The sequence below is a fragment of the Eumetopias jubatus genome, unplaced genomic scaffold, assembly GCF_037043125.1.
Source record: "Eumetopias jubatus isolate StellerSeaLion01/CBP00866 unplaced genomic scaffold, mEumJub1_p1.0 scaffold_15, whole genome shotgun sequence".
NCBI lineage: Eukaryota > Metazoa > Chordata > Mammalia > Carnivora > Otariidae > Eumetopias > Eumetopias jubatus.
Genome location: NW_028274821.1, coordinates 12,125,288 through 12,137,874, shown reverse-complemented (window position 1 = coordinate 12,137,874; position 12,587 = coordinate 12,125,288). Strand labels below are relative to the sequence as shown.

Sequence of the window (12,587 nt, the reverse complement as noted above, 5' to 3'; positions counted from 1 at the left end):
AATTAAGCCACTTAATTTTAATGTCCAAGGTAACAGAGCCAGTCATAACAGGACAAGAAGCCTCTGATGGTGGATAGCCTGCCTCCGAAAGGCTGCGTGTTTATATTGACAGCAAGAGCTCAAAACATTTCGAGATTATTTTTTCCCTTGAAATTTATTTAAAGAACCGTTTCTAAAGTATCTAGGATCCTAGTTTAATTTGGAGATATTTATCCCTTAGCAGATGGAAAATGTGTCAATTGGCCCATTCAATTTAGTAGTACTCTTTATTCATGTGCATCAGAAATGGAACCTGAATAGTAAGCATGGTGGAGAGAGAACAAAACGCTCATGAGGCTCTCAGTCTGAGGGGTGGGGAAGGGAGAAAGCCAGTAAGCAATTAGACAAGTAGCTATGTAATTACAAATTACGATACATGCAAGGAAGAAAATGCACTATGTGCTGTCAGACGGCGTTGAAATTTGCAACCATTTTTTAATTGACCCGGAGTCAAAAGGGATCAATAGCAGCTGTTTTTACGGTTTCTCTGGGTGCTCAGCTCAGAACTACGGTCTGAAGCACGTTAACAGCCCCTCCCCTTCTTGTCTTCCCAGACGCGCGGAGCAAAATGAGAGCGCAGTGAGCCGGCCCAGCCTCGCTCCCAGCCCGCCCGACGCCCACCATGAACCACTTGGAGGGCTCCGCGGAGGTGGAGGTGACCGATGAGGCGGCAGGCGGGGAGGTGAACGAGTCGGTGGAGGCCGACCTGGAGCACCCCGAGGTGGACGAGGAGCAGCGGCAGCGGCGGCCGCCGCAGCAGCGCTATGCGGGACGCCCCGGGCGCGGGCGCGCCGTCGACGACCTCCGCGCCCCGCCGGGGCCTCAGGAGGAGGAGGAGCGAGGGGAGTGCCTGGCGCGCTCGGCCAGCACGGAGAGCGGCTTCCACAACCACACGGACACGGCCGAGGGCGACGTGATCGCCGCGGCCCGCGACGGCTACGACGCGGAGCGCGCGCAGGACCCCGAAGACGAGAGCGCCTACGCCGTGCAGTACCGGCCCGAGGCCGAGGAGTACACGGAGCAGGCGGAGGCCGAGCACGCCGAGGCCACGCACCGCCGCGCGCTGCCCAACCACCTGCACTTCCACTCGCTGGAGCACGAGGAGGCGATGAACGCCGCCTACTCGGGCTACGTGTACACGCACCGGCTGTTCCACCGCGGCGAGGACGAGCCCTACGCCGAGCCCTACGCCGACTACGGGGGCCTGCAGGAGCACGTGTACGAGGAGATCGGGGACGCGCCCGAGCTGGAGGCGCGCGACGGGCTGCGGCTGTACGAGCAGGAGCGCGACGAGGCCGCCGCGTACCGCCAGGAGGCCCTGGGCGCGCGACTGCACCACTATGACGAGCGCTCGGACGGCGAGTCCGACAGCCCCGAGAAGGAGGCCGAGTTCGCGCCCTACCCGCGCATGGACAGCTACGAGCAGGAGGAGGACATCGACCAGATCGTGGCCGAGGTCAAGCAGAGCATGAGCTCGCAGAGCCTCGACAAGGCGGCCGAGGACATGCCCGAGGCCGAGCAGGACCTGGAGCGCGCCCCCACCCCGGGCGGGGGCCGCCCCGACAGCCCCGGGCAGCAGGCGCCGGCGGCGGGGCAGCAGCGGCCGGCGGGCACGGCGGGAGGCGAGGCGGGCCAGCGGTACAGCAAGGAGAAAAGGGACGCCATCTCGCTGGCCATCAAGGACATCAAAGAGGCCATCGAGGAGGTGAAAACCAGGACCATCCGTTCGCCTTACACGCCCGACGAGCCCAAAGAGCCCATCTGGGTCATGCGCCAGGACATTAGCCCCACGAGGGATTGTGACGACCAGAGGCCGGTGGATGGAGATGTGAGTATGCGCAGGTTCGGGCTTCAGCGCCGCGCGGGGCGTTGCTTGCCACTGGTGAAATGACTTCACGACATTAGTGGTCTGTGGGGACGCTAAAAACGTGTCCAGCGTGAGCCTCGGGGGCTGCTTGCGCTTACGAGCCCCTGAGCGAAACACGGGTGGGATGGAGTTCAGGTGTGGAACGCGTTTTTCAGACCCTTGGAGGGAATGGCTGTAAAACGCTCGTTTTTCAAACTGTGCCCGGAGCGGTTTCTCACTTAGAAGGCAGGGGTGAGGCCTGAGAATTTGTAATTTTAATGTCAAAGAAAAACCAAGTCCGGATGGTGCAAGGAGAGACTTCATCGGAAAGACTTTTTTTGCAAAGGGGAGAAAGGTGCTCTTGTAACAGGGTATGGGGCCTATTGCAATAGGAGAACCTCTGATTATAGGGTCTGCAAGGGTCTCTGGGGCTGGGCAAAAAGAGGGTCTCCTTTCTAGGGAGGAGTGAACAGGACTAGCAAGAAGGAGTTGTGGGGAAGTGGGATGAAAGCCCGGCTTGAATGTCTTGCAGAAGAGCGTATGTTTTAACCTGAGGCCTGTTCTCCAGAGGCCGGTTGAGGAGGGGGTGTGGGGTGTAGGCTGGCTAAAAGTTCAAGGACCTGGAGGAAGGAGAAAAGTTCAGGCGAAGATTGGTTAGCAGACATTTTGTTCTGACTTATGGGCAGTTCAGCTAATCACCGTCAGGCAAAGGTGAATTTGGAGGGTCTGTGTCTGGCCTTGTCATAGGTAAAAAAAAAAAAAAAGGGGGGACACCTGTGAGTCTTCCGTAACTTATATAGGTAGGGGTTGGTCTTTGCAGGGAGCCATTGCCAGAGCACAAAAGGGTAGGGGAGGTTTCCTTAACTTTCGTTGTGTTCTGGAGTCACAGGGCTCAGGTGAAGTTCAACCCTGTCAGCTAACAGGTTCCCAGGTGGTGCTGATGCTGCTGGGCGCAGGACCACAATTTGGGCACCACTGCCTTAAAGCAGCCCCTTAATGGATTGGAGCCACGCTTGTGGCATCCTTGGAGGATATCAAGGAAATCCTTCTGAGCTTTTTCCTGCCAGGGGTCCTGCGGTTTTTCACCCACCCTGGGTCTCACTGTGGCTTTTAGTAAGTGTTCAGTTTTCACTTCTGGTGGACCCGGGACACCCTTCTCTCCAAAAGACCTGCTTGGGGTTTAAAACTTCGTTGTGCTTCCTTGGGAAGAGGTACAGAAAGCTATCGCTGCCTCTGCCAACATTTTATTTTCCATTTTGGAATACCTAAAGAAATTTGATAACACGGCAAGCTTGGGTGTCACAGTCCATTCAAAATAAATCAAGAAGACTCACCTTTGCCCCCACCACCTGGCGCTCAAGATTCTTTTGCGCTCTCACTTTTCCATTCTCTTGAATAATTTCATTTAAAGTGGGAGCTTGGATTAAAAGAAAGGCTAGGAGTTTCGATTTCATTTCATTTCATTCGGCCTTCTGTGATTGCACCAGATTATTTCTCAGTATATCTTTTGGAGTGAGAAACCATTACTGGAATCTCTTTGTTCATCCTGCTTATCTGTGAAGGGCTGTGCCCGTCAGAGGTATCATTCACCTCTGCTTTAAGTAACAGTCAACATTTGCCAGTAGCTAATTAACTCGCCGGCTCCCTTAAGGAGAGGTGGAAAACCGGGGAGGAAAGGATCTGCGTCCTCCCCAGCAAGGGGGCAGCATTGGGTCAGTTAGTTAGCTCATCGACGCTCCGTGTCTCTCCTCTGTTGTCCGGGCTTCGCATAGAACAGGTCAAGACAGGTGCCCTCACGTGTAGACTTCTTCCTGACCTCCAGCTGCCTCCAGGTTCCTCCTGGCAAGGAGGGAAATATTGCGGCATTTTGCACATGTGGTGGGAAAATGGAGCAGGTTTTCAAAAGTAAGGAGCGGGCAAGAGGCCAAGTTCCACATCCTTTTAGAACCTTGGAAATCCATCAGAGAAAAAGATGCAGGAGCATTAGGTCCAGGTGCTGGTTCCTCCTTCAGCTTTCTTCCACGCCCCGGCTCCTTGACATAACCGACTTCACCCCGCTGTGGCTGCAGCCTCACGATGAGCCCACGGCACAGCCTATCTTAGGACTGGGGCTTGCTTTGATTCATTTGAACTAGGAGACCAACTTAAACCTCTTGCACGATGTTTCACTCAAAAGGTGGAATTGATGATAGGATATCAGGGGATGCTTTAGAAATTCATACTGGCAGAAATTCAGCTTGTTGCTGAGAGATTGGTGAGTAGGGCTTACTAGGTTATGATGAGTTACTACAAAGCAAAACCCAGAATCTGTGCTTTAAAATATTCCACCCGTCATTTGGAAGCTGTTTGAATTTGTGAGTTGTATTTCATCTGTCCTTCCGTGTTCATAGTAAAGACCTTCATTTCCTACGTCTTTGATGGTATTATGAGGGAAAAAGAGAAGTTTTTACATTCTGTTGATTTCCACCTCAGCATCAAAAAATATTTACTTGAATGCTCTTTCTGTGTATGCTGTTGTAGAAAATGAAAAAGCACTGCTAAACTGTGGTCTGAGGTCAGTCTGGAAGGTTCTTGTTAAAAATACAAATTACTGCCTTTTCCAAATTAGAATGTCTAAGGGATATGTTTTTGTTTTGTTTTATTTTGTAAATTCTCCCTGTGATTCTTCAGCATATAAAAGATTAAGAACCACTGATTCACAGGGGGGAGAAAATGTATCATCAGGGCAGTTTCCCCGTGTACAATCTGTGGATTTGAGACTAAAGTACATGTTTTATTAGCCCAGGTCTGGTTTTAGCAAAGGGGACTGTCTTTTCTTGGTCATGGTCAGCAGACCTAAAGAAGTAGCCTTGGAATGCATTTTCAAATGGCATGATCAGGGACACCTGGGTGGCTCAATTGGTTAAGCATCCAGCTCTTGATTTCAGCTCAGGCGCTGATCTCAGGGTCATGATCTCAGAGTCGTGAGATCGAGCCCTGCATCAGGCTCCATGCTCAGCGCTCGGAGTCTGCTTAAGATCCTCTCCCTCTGCCCCTCTTCACCCCCCTCAAGGTTTCTCTCTCTCTCAAAAAAAAAAAAAATAACAACAACAACAAAAAATGGCATGATCAGAAGCCAAGGTGAGCACTTAGAGGGAAATAAAAAAACACATGCATTACCACTTGCCGGCGATAACTGCTGATTGCTAAATCTGCTTTTAATGCCCCTTTTCATTCGCTCAGAACGCCAGTGTCTTGCTCTTCACTGGGAGCCAACTGGCATTTGTTAATGGGTGAGTGTGAAGATTGGACTGCTTGTTAGCCAGAACTTGAGCATATACTAGAGGCTCAGCACTGATCAAAAGTGATTGGTTTTTGGAAACTAACAACCTGTGAGTGCTTTGCTTCTGCTAAAGATTTCTCTATTCCAAATATATCTGAAAACTACCTCCCAACCCCCTTCTGGGAAAATATCGTTCAGGAATGACTAGTTCCGAAAAGTTTCATAGCCTACCAGCCTCTCTTTAGGCAACACAATCATTCTGAGAGGAGAAGAGAGGCATGGTGGAATCAGACAGAGGTAGGAGCAAGAACACAGTGGCAGTTGGAAGGTTTTGGTTATTTTGAGCGGGGTGTTGAGCCGCTCAAGATGCTGTTTATCTCTGCTCTCTCTTAAAGCTACACTGAAATGACAATACGATAATAAAAACGTGTAAAGCCGCAAGCACTGAGAGCCAGCAGTTGAAGAGAACAACAGTTTTGGAACACCAGCGTGGTGACCGGCTGCCGTAGACAGGGATGCTTCCCAGGACGTTCCAGTTGTCCCTTTCTTCAAGCATGGGGAGGGCGGCACTGCCCTTCCCCAGCGCCTGGAAGCGAGGCATGGCCCCTGAAACGGGAGCAGTGATGTATGGTGCCGCTTCTGGGCAGGAGCAGCTCAGAGCAGCCTTCTCCCGCCGAAGCCTCATGTTAAGATGGCAGGGTCACAGGACAGCAGAGCCTCTGCCCGCATAGGTCCCAAGGGACCATGATGAGCGGGGCTCCCTGATGACCCTGGGGACATGTGGCATGAGAGAGGGATCCACTTCTGTCGTTTTCAGCCTTGGGGATTTGGAGTGGTCGTTACCACAGCCTGGCCTGATCGATTCTGACTAATAACACTGAGGAGCTTTCTGTTGACTCTGCCGTTTGTCTGCGAGGAGGTGTGCTGTGGGTCTCCAAGAAAGGCTCGGGCATCTGAGGCACCACGTACCTCAGACGGCAGGAGACTGGCTACAAAAAAAAAAAAGATTGTTTGAAAGTCTGTCACCAGAGACATCGGATCCCTTCGCCAGCCCGGGCCCTGGGTTACCACTCCCCCTCAGCCCCACAGAAGGTGGCAGGTTGACTGTAAGGAGACAGGCCCGAGAGCAGATATGTACAGATGCTCACGTTTGGGGGCTTCCAAACCCAACACCTGGGGCCCCACTTGATCACTCCGCAGTGAAGATTACTGCCTCTTGTGAAGCTTCCAGTGAGCTTTTTGGGGGCCCACTGTTAAATATGAGTGGACACCCAAGGACCACCCAACATCTGAAGAACGTCTGTAACATGAATGGCAAAGACACAAAACAAATGGGAAGAGGAACTTGAAGAAATAAAGGCCGTGCTCAGAGCAGGGGAAAACTGTAAAACGCTTCCTAGTCCTCAGAAAGGGGTAGGTAGCGGAGCAAACAAACTAGACTAGGCTGCCATCTTAGAAAAAGAAATTTTTTTTTTAACTAGAATATGTGACAGCACACGTTTAAAATGTTTTAAATCTTTCAGTGAGAAGGAACCAAGTTGAGGGAAACTTGAAGTAGAACAATGAAGGCAAAAGGATGAAAAGGAAATAGGAACACAGATAAAATGGAGAAATTATGAAAAATTGTTTCCTAGAACCAAAAGACATGAGATTTACCGGGTGCAAAGATTTCCCCAGGGTGCCTAGAACAATGAAGTAAAAAAAAAAAAAAAGGCCCGCAGAAATTTCAGAACAGACGGGAGGAAGAGAGGATCCTGCAGGCTTGCCAAGGGCAGGAGGCAGGTCACAAATGATCAGGAATCCCAGTGGCGTTGGTCTTCTCAAAAGCCACACTGGACACTGGGGGGGTCTGGTTTCCAGTTGAGTGTGAAGGTGGAATAAAGATGTTTTCAGATACACAGGATCCCAGAAAACTTACCTCCTGTGCACCTTTTCTCCGGGTACTGCTAGAGGATTGCGCCCCCAAAATAGGAGCATAAATTGAGAAAGAAGATGAGAGCTCTGGGAATTGGGGGATCCCCCACGGGAAGGAGACAGAGGGACTCCGAGGGTGGTGGGGAAGGAGATCCCAGGTGACAGCTGTGTGGAGGGACAAGGCGTCGGCCAATCCAGTGTGGACCAGGAGTCCTTAGAAAAATTGTCGGCTCCCCCCAACTGGAAGGGTGGAAATGAGAGATTCCCTCATATATTTGTACTGAGAGGAATCTTCGAGTGTCTTAGCAGAGTTTGGCATAAATTATTGATCAGTACACAGAAAACTAAGCAAATAGAAAAACAGGGCAGTTATTTGCCTCACTAAAACAATTGTTCCGCAGGCAGGAAATGCAATCTCATAACGCATGTGTTTCAGCAGGAAGGAGCCTATGCACAGTCTTCAGAATACAAACTGAATATTGATTAACCAAAAATAATATTGGAAGTATAAAGGAAGGTATAGTGTAAAAGAGGTAAATCCTAGTCTTTTTTTTAGGATTTTTAAAATTTAGAGAGAAAAAGCATGTGAGGGGGAGGGACAGAGGGAGAGAGAATCTAAGCCAACTCCAGGCTGAGCGTGGAGCCCCAGACAGGGCTTGATCTCACGACCCTGAGATCACGACCTGAGCTGGAACCAAGAGTCAGACACTTAACCAGATGTGCCACCCAGGTGCCCCTAAATCCTAGTCTTTTACAGATGCCAAGAAATAATGGCTAAAATTGAAAAGCCAAGATGAGGCAGCGTGAACACACAGTTTATGAATGTGGAAGTAAATACCAGAAGGAATGCTAAAAGTCTTGGCAATGAGACCATGGAGGGAGGAGGAAGAGGGAAACGGACTTCAGTTTTTGCCAAAAGCTTGACTTTTCAAACTGTATTCATGTTTCTTTGCCTTAAATTAAAAATATAAAAGATTGGAGGGCGTCTGGGTGGCTCAGTCGGTTAAGCGTCTGCCTTCGGCTCAGGTCATGATCCCAGGGTCCTGGGATCAAGCCCCACGTCGGACTCCCTGCTCCACGGGAAGCCTGCTTCTCCCTCTCCCGTTCCCTCTGCCTGCCGCCACCCCCCGCCCCCACTTGTGCTCTCTCTCTCTGGGTCAAATAAATATTTAAAAAAAAATAAAAATATAAAAGATTGGAATCACTCAGAGATCATTCACTCATTCTTAGTGAAGAAGGAAAAAGCAGGTCCAGGTGGAGGCAGTTTAACTTAAGGTTGAAGAACCCAAATTGGTACGTGGATTTGCACCTGGACAATGAAAACCCTGGAGTTCAGGAGCTGCGGGCTTGACAGTTGGCTTAGGGCCTGGTGGAAACCACCGAACGTACGTGGGAAGGAGAGGGGCAGGAATACTAACACCCCCAGTGCGAAGGATGCTTGCTGAGGTCACGTGTGGAGGGGCTGACTCCTCCTCGGGTTTGTATTCTTAGCGAGGTTAATGGGTTTTTGTTTTTTTTTCTTTAAAGATTTTATTTATTTATTTGAGGGGGGGCGCAGAAGGTGAGGGAGAATTCCAAGCGGACTCCACACACTGAGGGCAAAGCCCAACTCGGGGCTTGATCTCAGAGCCCTGAGATCATGACCTGAGCTGAAATCAAGAGTTGGATGCTTAACTGATGAAGCCACCCAGGCGCCCCTAGGTTAATGGTTTTTATCTTAAAAATGAAATGTGTTCAAGATGCATTCCTTTACCAGAGTATGTTATGTGGTCCATCCTGCAACATAGGATCACCAGCAAATTGTCCTTTTCCTGCCGATGGGGAGTAATGCTCTAAGTACTAGTACTTAGTAGTCAGTAACAAAAAAAAGGGAGTCATTTTTCCATGAATGGTGAGGGTCCTGATCTGACTGGGGTAATTTTTTGGAAAGATGTAATGATCTTACTGTTACAACTTCACGTTGACCTTGAAATCCCTTTTGGAGAGCAAATCATTTCAATCATGAAAAAAACAAAAGGAGGTAGAAGAATGTGTGCTTTCACTCTCTCCCCCTGGATTTGAGGTATTGTCTCTGATTATTTAACTCACCTTTAGAGTTGGTCCAGGGAGGCCTTGTTTACAGGGCTGGGCAAGTGCCTCCCCACTGACCTCAGACCACGGCTGTGTTGGAATCACCAAAGCAAACTTGCCTGATGATCCACATGGCAGAAGGCAAGGTCTCCGGTTGGACTTTGTGCTCTGTGGAATGAAAGTAAGTGATGGGAAGATTGATTTTTTTTTTTTTAACCCCCAGGCTCCAATCTTTTTCTCTTCACCTGACTCCACTCGTAGGAGGAATCTTTCTCAACTTCTGAAAACGGATTGTCTTACTTGTCAGTGCATATGTGAAGCTGTGGTGAGAAATAGGGAAAAGCACCCAGGAAGGTAAAGAATGACTTCGCCAGAGAGAAATTGGTTATCACTTTCCAGATAGAAATGCAGCGCACGGGGCCGTGGTTGGTGTGTCTGACGTGATCCCTTAATAAATTGGGGCTCAGGAAACTTCCCAGGAGTCCTTAGAAAAATTGTTGGCTCCCCCCCAACTGAGCACTGTCGATATTTTCTGATAAGTGGATCGGGGCTGTATAGAGGAGGAAGACGGGAAGGTGCAGGGAGAAAAACAGATACATCATGGATAATTGAATTCTGTTGTAACCTAATTAAACCCTGGGTCCATGTAGTCCTGGGGAATTATGAAATATGATTTATCTATAGACGTGATCATCTTCGAAATGAGACCTACTCCCATTACAAGGGTAACTGGCTACATGTTCTTAATACAGAATGGAGTCTCTCAACCCACGTTCTTTGGAACACAATTTTCACTGGCCACTTTCTTGAGAATAGCCGTCAAGAGGATGTCGGGATAACGCACTCAGCTGCCTGCTGGGTGTGCCTAGTTGACACCTTGAGTTGATCAGGCCCTGCCAGTGGGACACCAAAAACCAAACAAGGCTGCTAATGGATCAAAGGAGATTTGGAGCTGGGCTGGACATTTGGGCCTCAGTTTCCCAGACAGAAGAGGTGAATATATCTGGGTTATGTGACCCAAGAGCCTCAGCCTGCCTTTCACAGTTGTTGACAAATATCACAGAGCTTTAGGGGGCAAATCAGCCTGGACATCGAATTCCCTTTGTCTTGGGCAAAGACAAAGAGATTCCCTCCAGGAAGTAATTTCTTGGTGTAAATTCCAGGCCTGGCTAGACAGACCCCACTGGACTGAGACCAGAGGGCTCCTTTGGCACATAAGGATTCCCCACCCCCACCCCCCACCATCGCCTGGGCTCACCTTACTCGTTGGCCTTGCATTTACAAATTCCGGATCTACTTTTCTTTACCCAAACTTGTGTGAAGAATCACAAGGTGGTGCCTTCATTGCCATCGTAGGTCAGAACTCACTAAGCATTTAGGATTGGCCGTTGGCAGATGGGGAGTTGGAGGGACTTGGCTGTAGCAGCCTTCCTTCACCTTCTCCGGGCTGGCCTTCCCCTTTGCTTGCCCTGCAGGGCTCAGCCCTACAGGAGCCCTCTCTGCGCTGCCCTCTGCCCAGCATCCCTGGCGACCTGAGGTCTCTGCCTTACCCGCCCCCAGCGCTGTGCCGTGCCGTCCGCCTTGTTTTCCAGGGCTGACTGACTGCTGATTAAGGATAATGGCCACATGCACCACCCACTCCAGATAACATTTGCCTTTATCGGCGTCCTCCATTCCGGAGACGAGCAGAGCAAGTATTTTGAGGCAGGAAGACATTTGAGCACTAACACTTCTTAGTCAGAAACCAGCCACTCTCCTGCCAAGAAGGAAATAATGCCCAAATCCTGGGAAGTGAGGGCCCGATGTTAACACCTGCCCTGATCATGTGCACTTTTTTTTTTTTAAAGATTTTATTTATTTATTTGAGAGAGAATGAGAGATAGAGAGCACGAGAGGGAAGAGGGTCAGAGGGAGAAGCAGACTCCCCGCGAAGCAGGGAGCCCGATGCGGGACTCGATCCCGGGACTCCAGGATCATGACCTGAGCCGAAGGCAGTCGCTTAACCAACTGAGCCACCCAGGCGCCCTCATGTGCACTTTTGTGCCCGCTTTTTTTTTTTCTTTTTCTTTAATTCTGAGAAAGATGATGTAATGAGGGGGGAGAGGCGTCCGGGCTTTGCCGCCTCCCTGTCCCCTCTCCCTCTCCCCACTGCCTTGAAATCAGCATCAGCCTTCATGGATTTTTCTCTTTTTTTTTTTTTTGACTGTTGCTAAGAAACTGTTGACCAAGGTCAAGTGCACATGCTAATTCATTAAGACTTGTTAGCAACATCTTATCCTGTTGACCTTGTGGTTGGATTGTCAAGCTTAACAAGGGAAAGCGAAAGCTTAACTGGTCTGCTGTGGGAGGAGTCTCTTTTCGTGAAGGGTTCCTCGTAAGGTGTATTTTTAACTGAGGGGTTTCCTCCTGCCGATCCTCACCTCCTCGGGGAGTTCTGGCCAGCCGTAGTTTTTTCAGGATCTGGATAGCAAGGGATGGAGTAGAAATAGGATCTGAAGTCAAGTAGACAGACTTTAGGATGAATATACGTTCTGTGGGGGCCTGATTTCCCCCACGTGGATCAATCCCTGGCTGGAAGCAGTGTATTCTTGGTATGTGGGGCAGGGAGTAGTGATGGGGAGGGATGGGGGGAACATTGTCCTGGCAGAGTTAGCTCTATTCTGTCCCTGTTTGTGGCCTGGAAAGGACTAGACTTGAAGCCTCCATATCTCAGTATCCTCCTGGCCTGCTGTGGAAGGGTATGCATCCCAGTGTTGGCTGTGACAACCAACTTTGTTCCTTTATATGTTCAGAAAAAGGGGGCTGGCAGACCCTCCAGGTCAACATCCCAGAAACTTACCCAGAATTATAACCTTAGAACAAAGGATCTGCTCCCAGGAGAGCAAAAATGGGCCCCAGCATGTTTCCCCGAGCAGACCTCAGAGACCGAGAGGAAACTTTCCTCTCGGTGGGTGATGTCAAAGGAATAAATGTGTTCCCAGCCATCTACTGTGCAAAGTGCCATAAAATGATTGGGTTGAGTTGTTATAGTTGTTCCCCTGCTAACCCATTTGGGTTTAATTAAACACCAGCTACATCAGGACATCGTCTGTGAACAAGAAATAGGGTCTGGCCGCAAAACTACGCAATTCTTCATTTTGTTAGTGAACCAGAATGAGCTGCGGCCGCTGGGGAGAGACCTGTTCCCAAGGTCATTTGCTTGTTGGCAGGCTCCAGCTTGTTAAGGGCTGTGGGACTGAGGGCCCCAGTTCCCAGCTGACTGCTAGCCAGAGGCATCTTGGTTGTCTGCCCCATGGGCACTCTCGTGCAGGGCCGCTTGCTTGACAACCAAGCAAGATAAGAAGGGCGCTGAGGCTGATAGCAAGGCAGATGTCACAGTCGTCACAGAAAGACAGCCCATCGCCTCTGCTGCATTTTATTGCTTAGACTAAGTCCCTAACCCATGCTGCCTACCTA

At 49.9% G+C, this 12,587-nt stretch overlaps 1 protein-coding gene across 1 annotated transcript in view; it reads left to right on the top strand.

Annotated features, from left to right (window-relative positions):
• Positions 1–12,587, top strand: part of APBA1 (amyloid beta precursor protein binding family A member 1) — a 207,746-nt gene that overhangs the window by 125,619 nt on the left and 69,540 nt on the right. The window contains exon 2 of the mRNA XM_028117358.2: positions 594–1,867. Within this exon, the coding sequence (XP_027973159.1) occupies positions 662–1,867 (1,206 nt within the window). The 5' untranslated portion in view covers positions 594–661. The remainder of the gene's footprint in view (positions 1–593; positions 1,868–12,587) is intronic.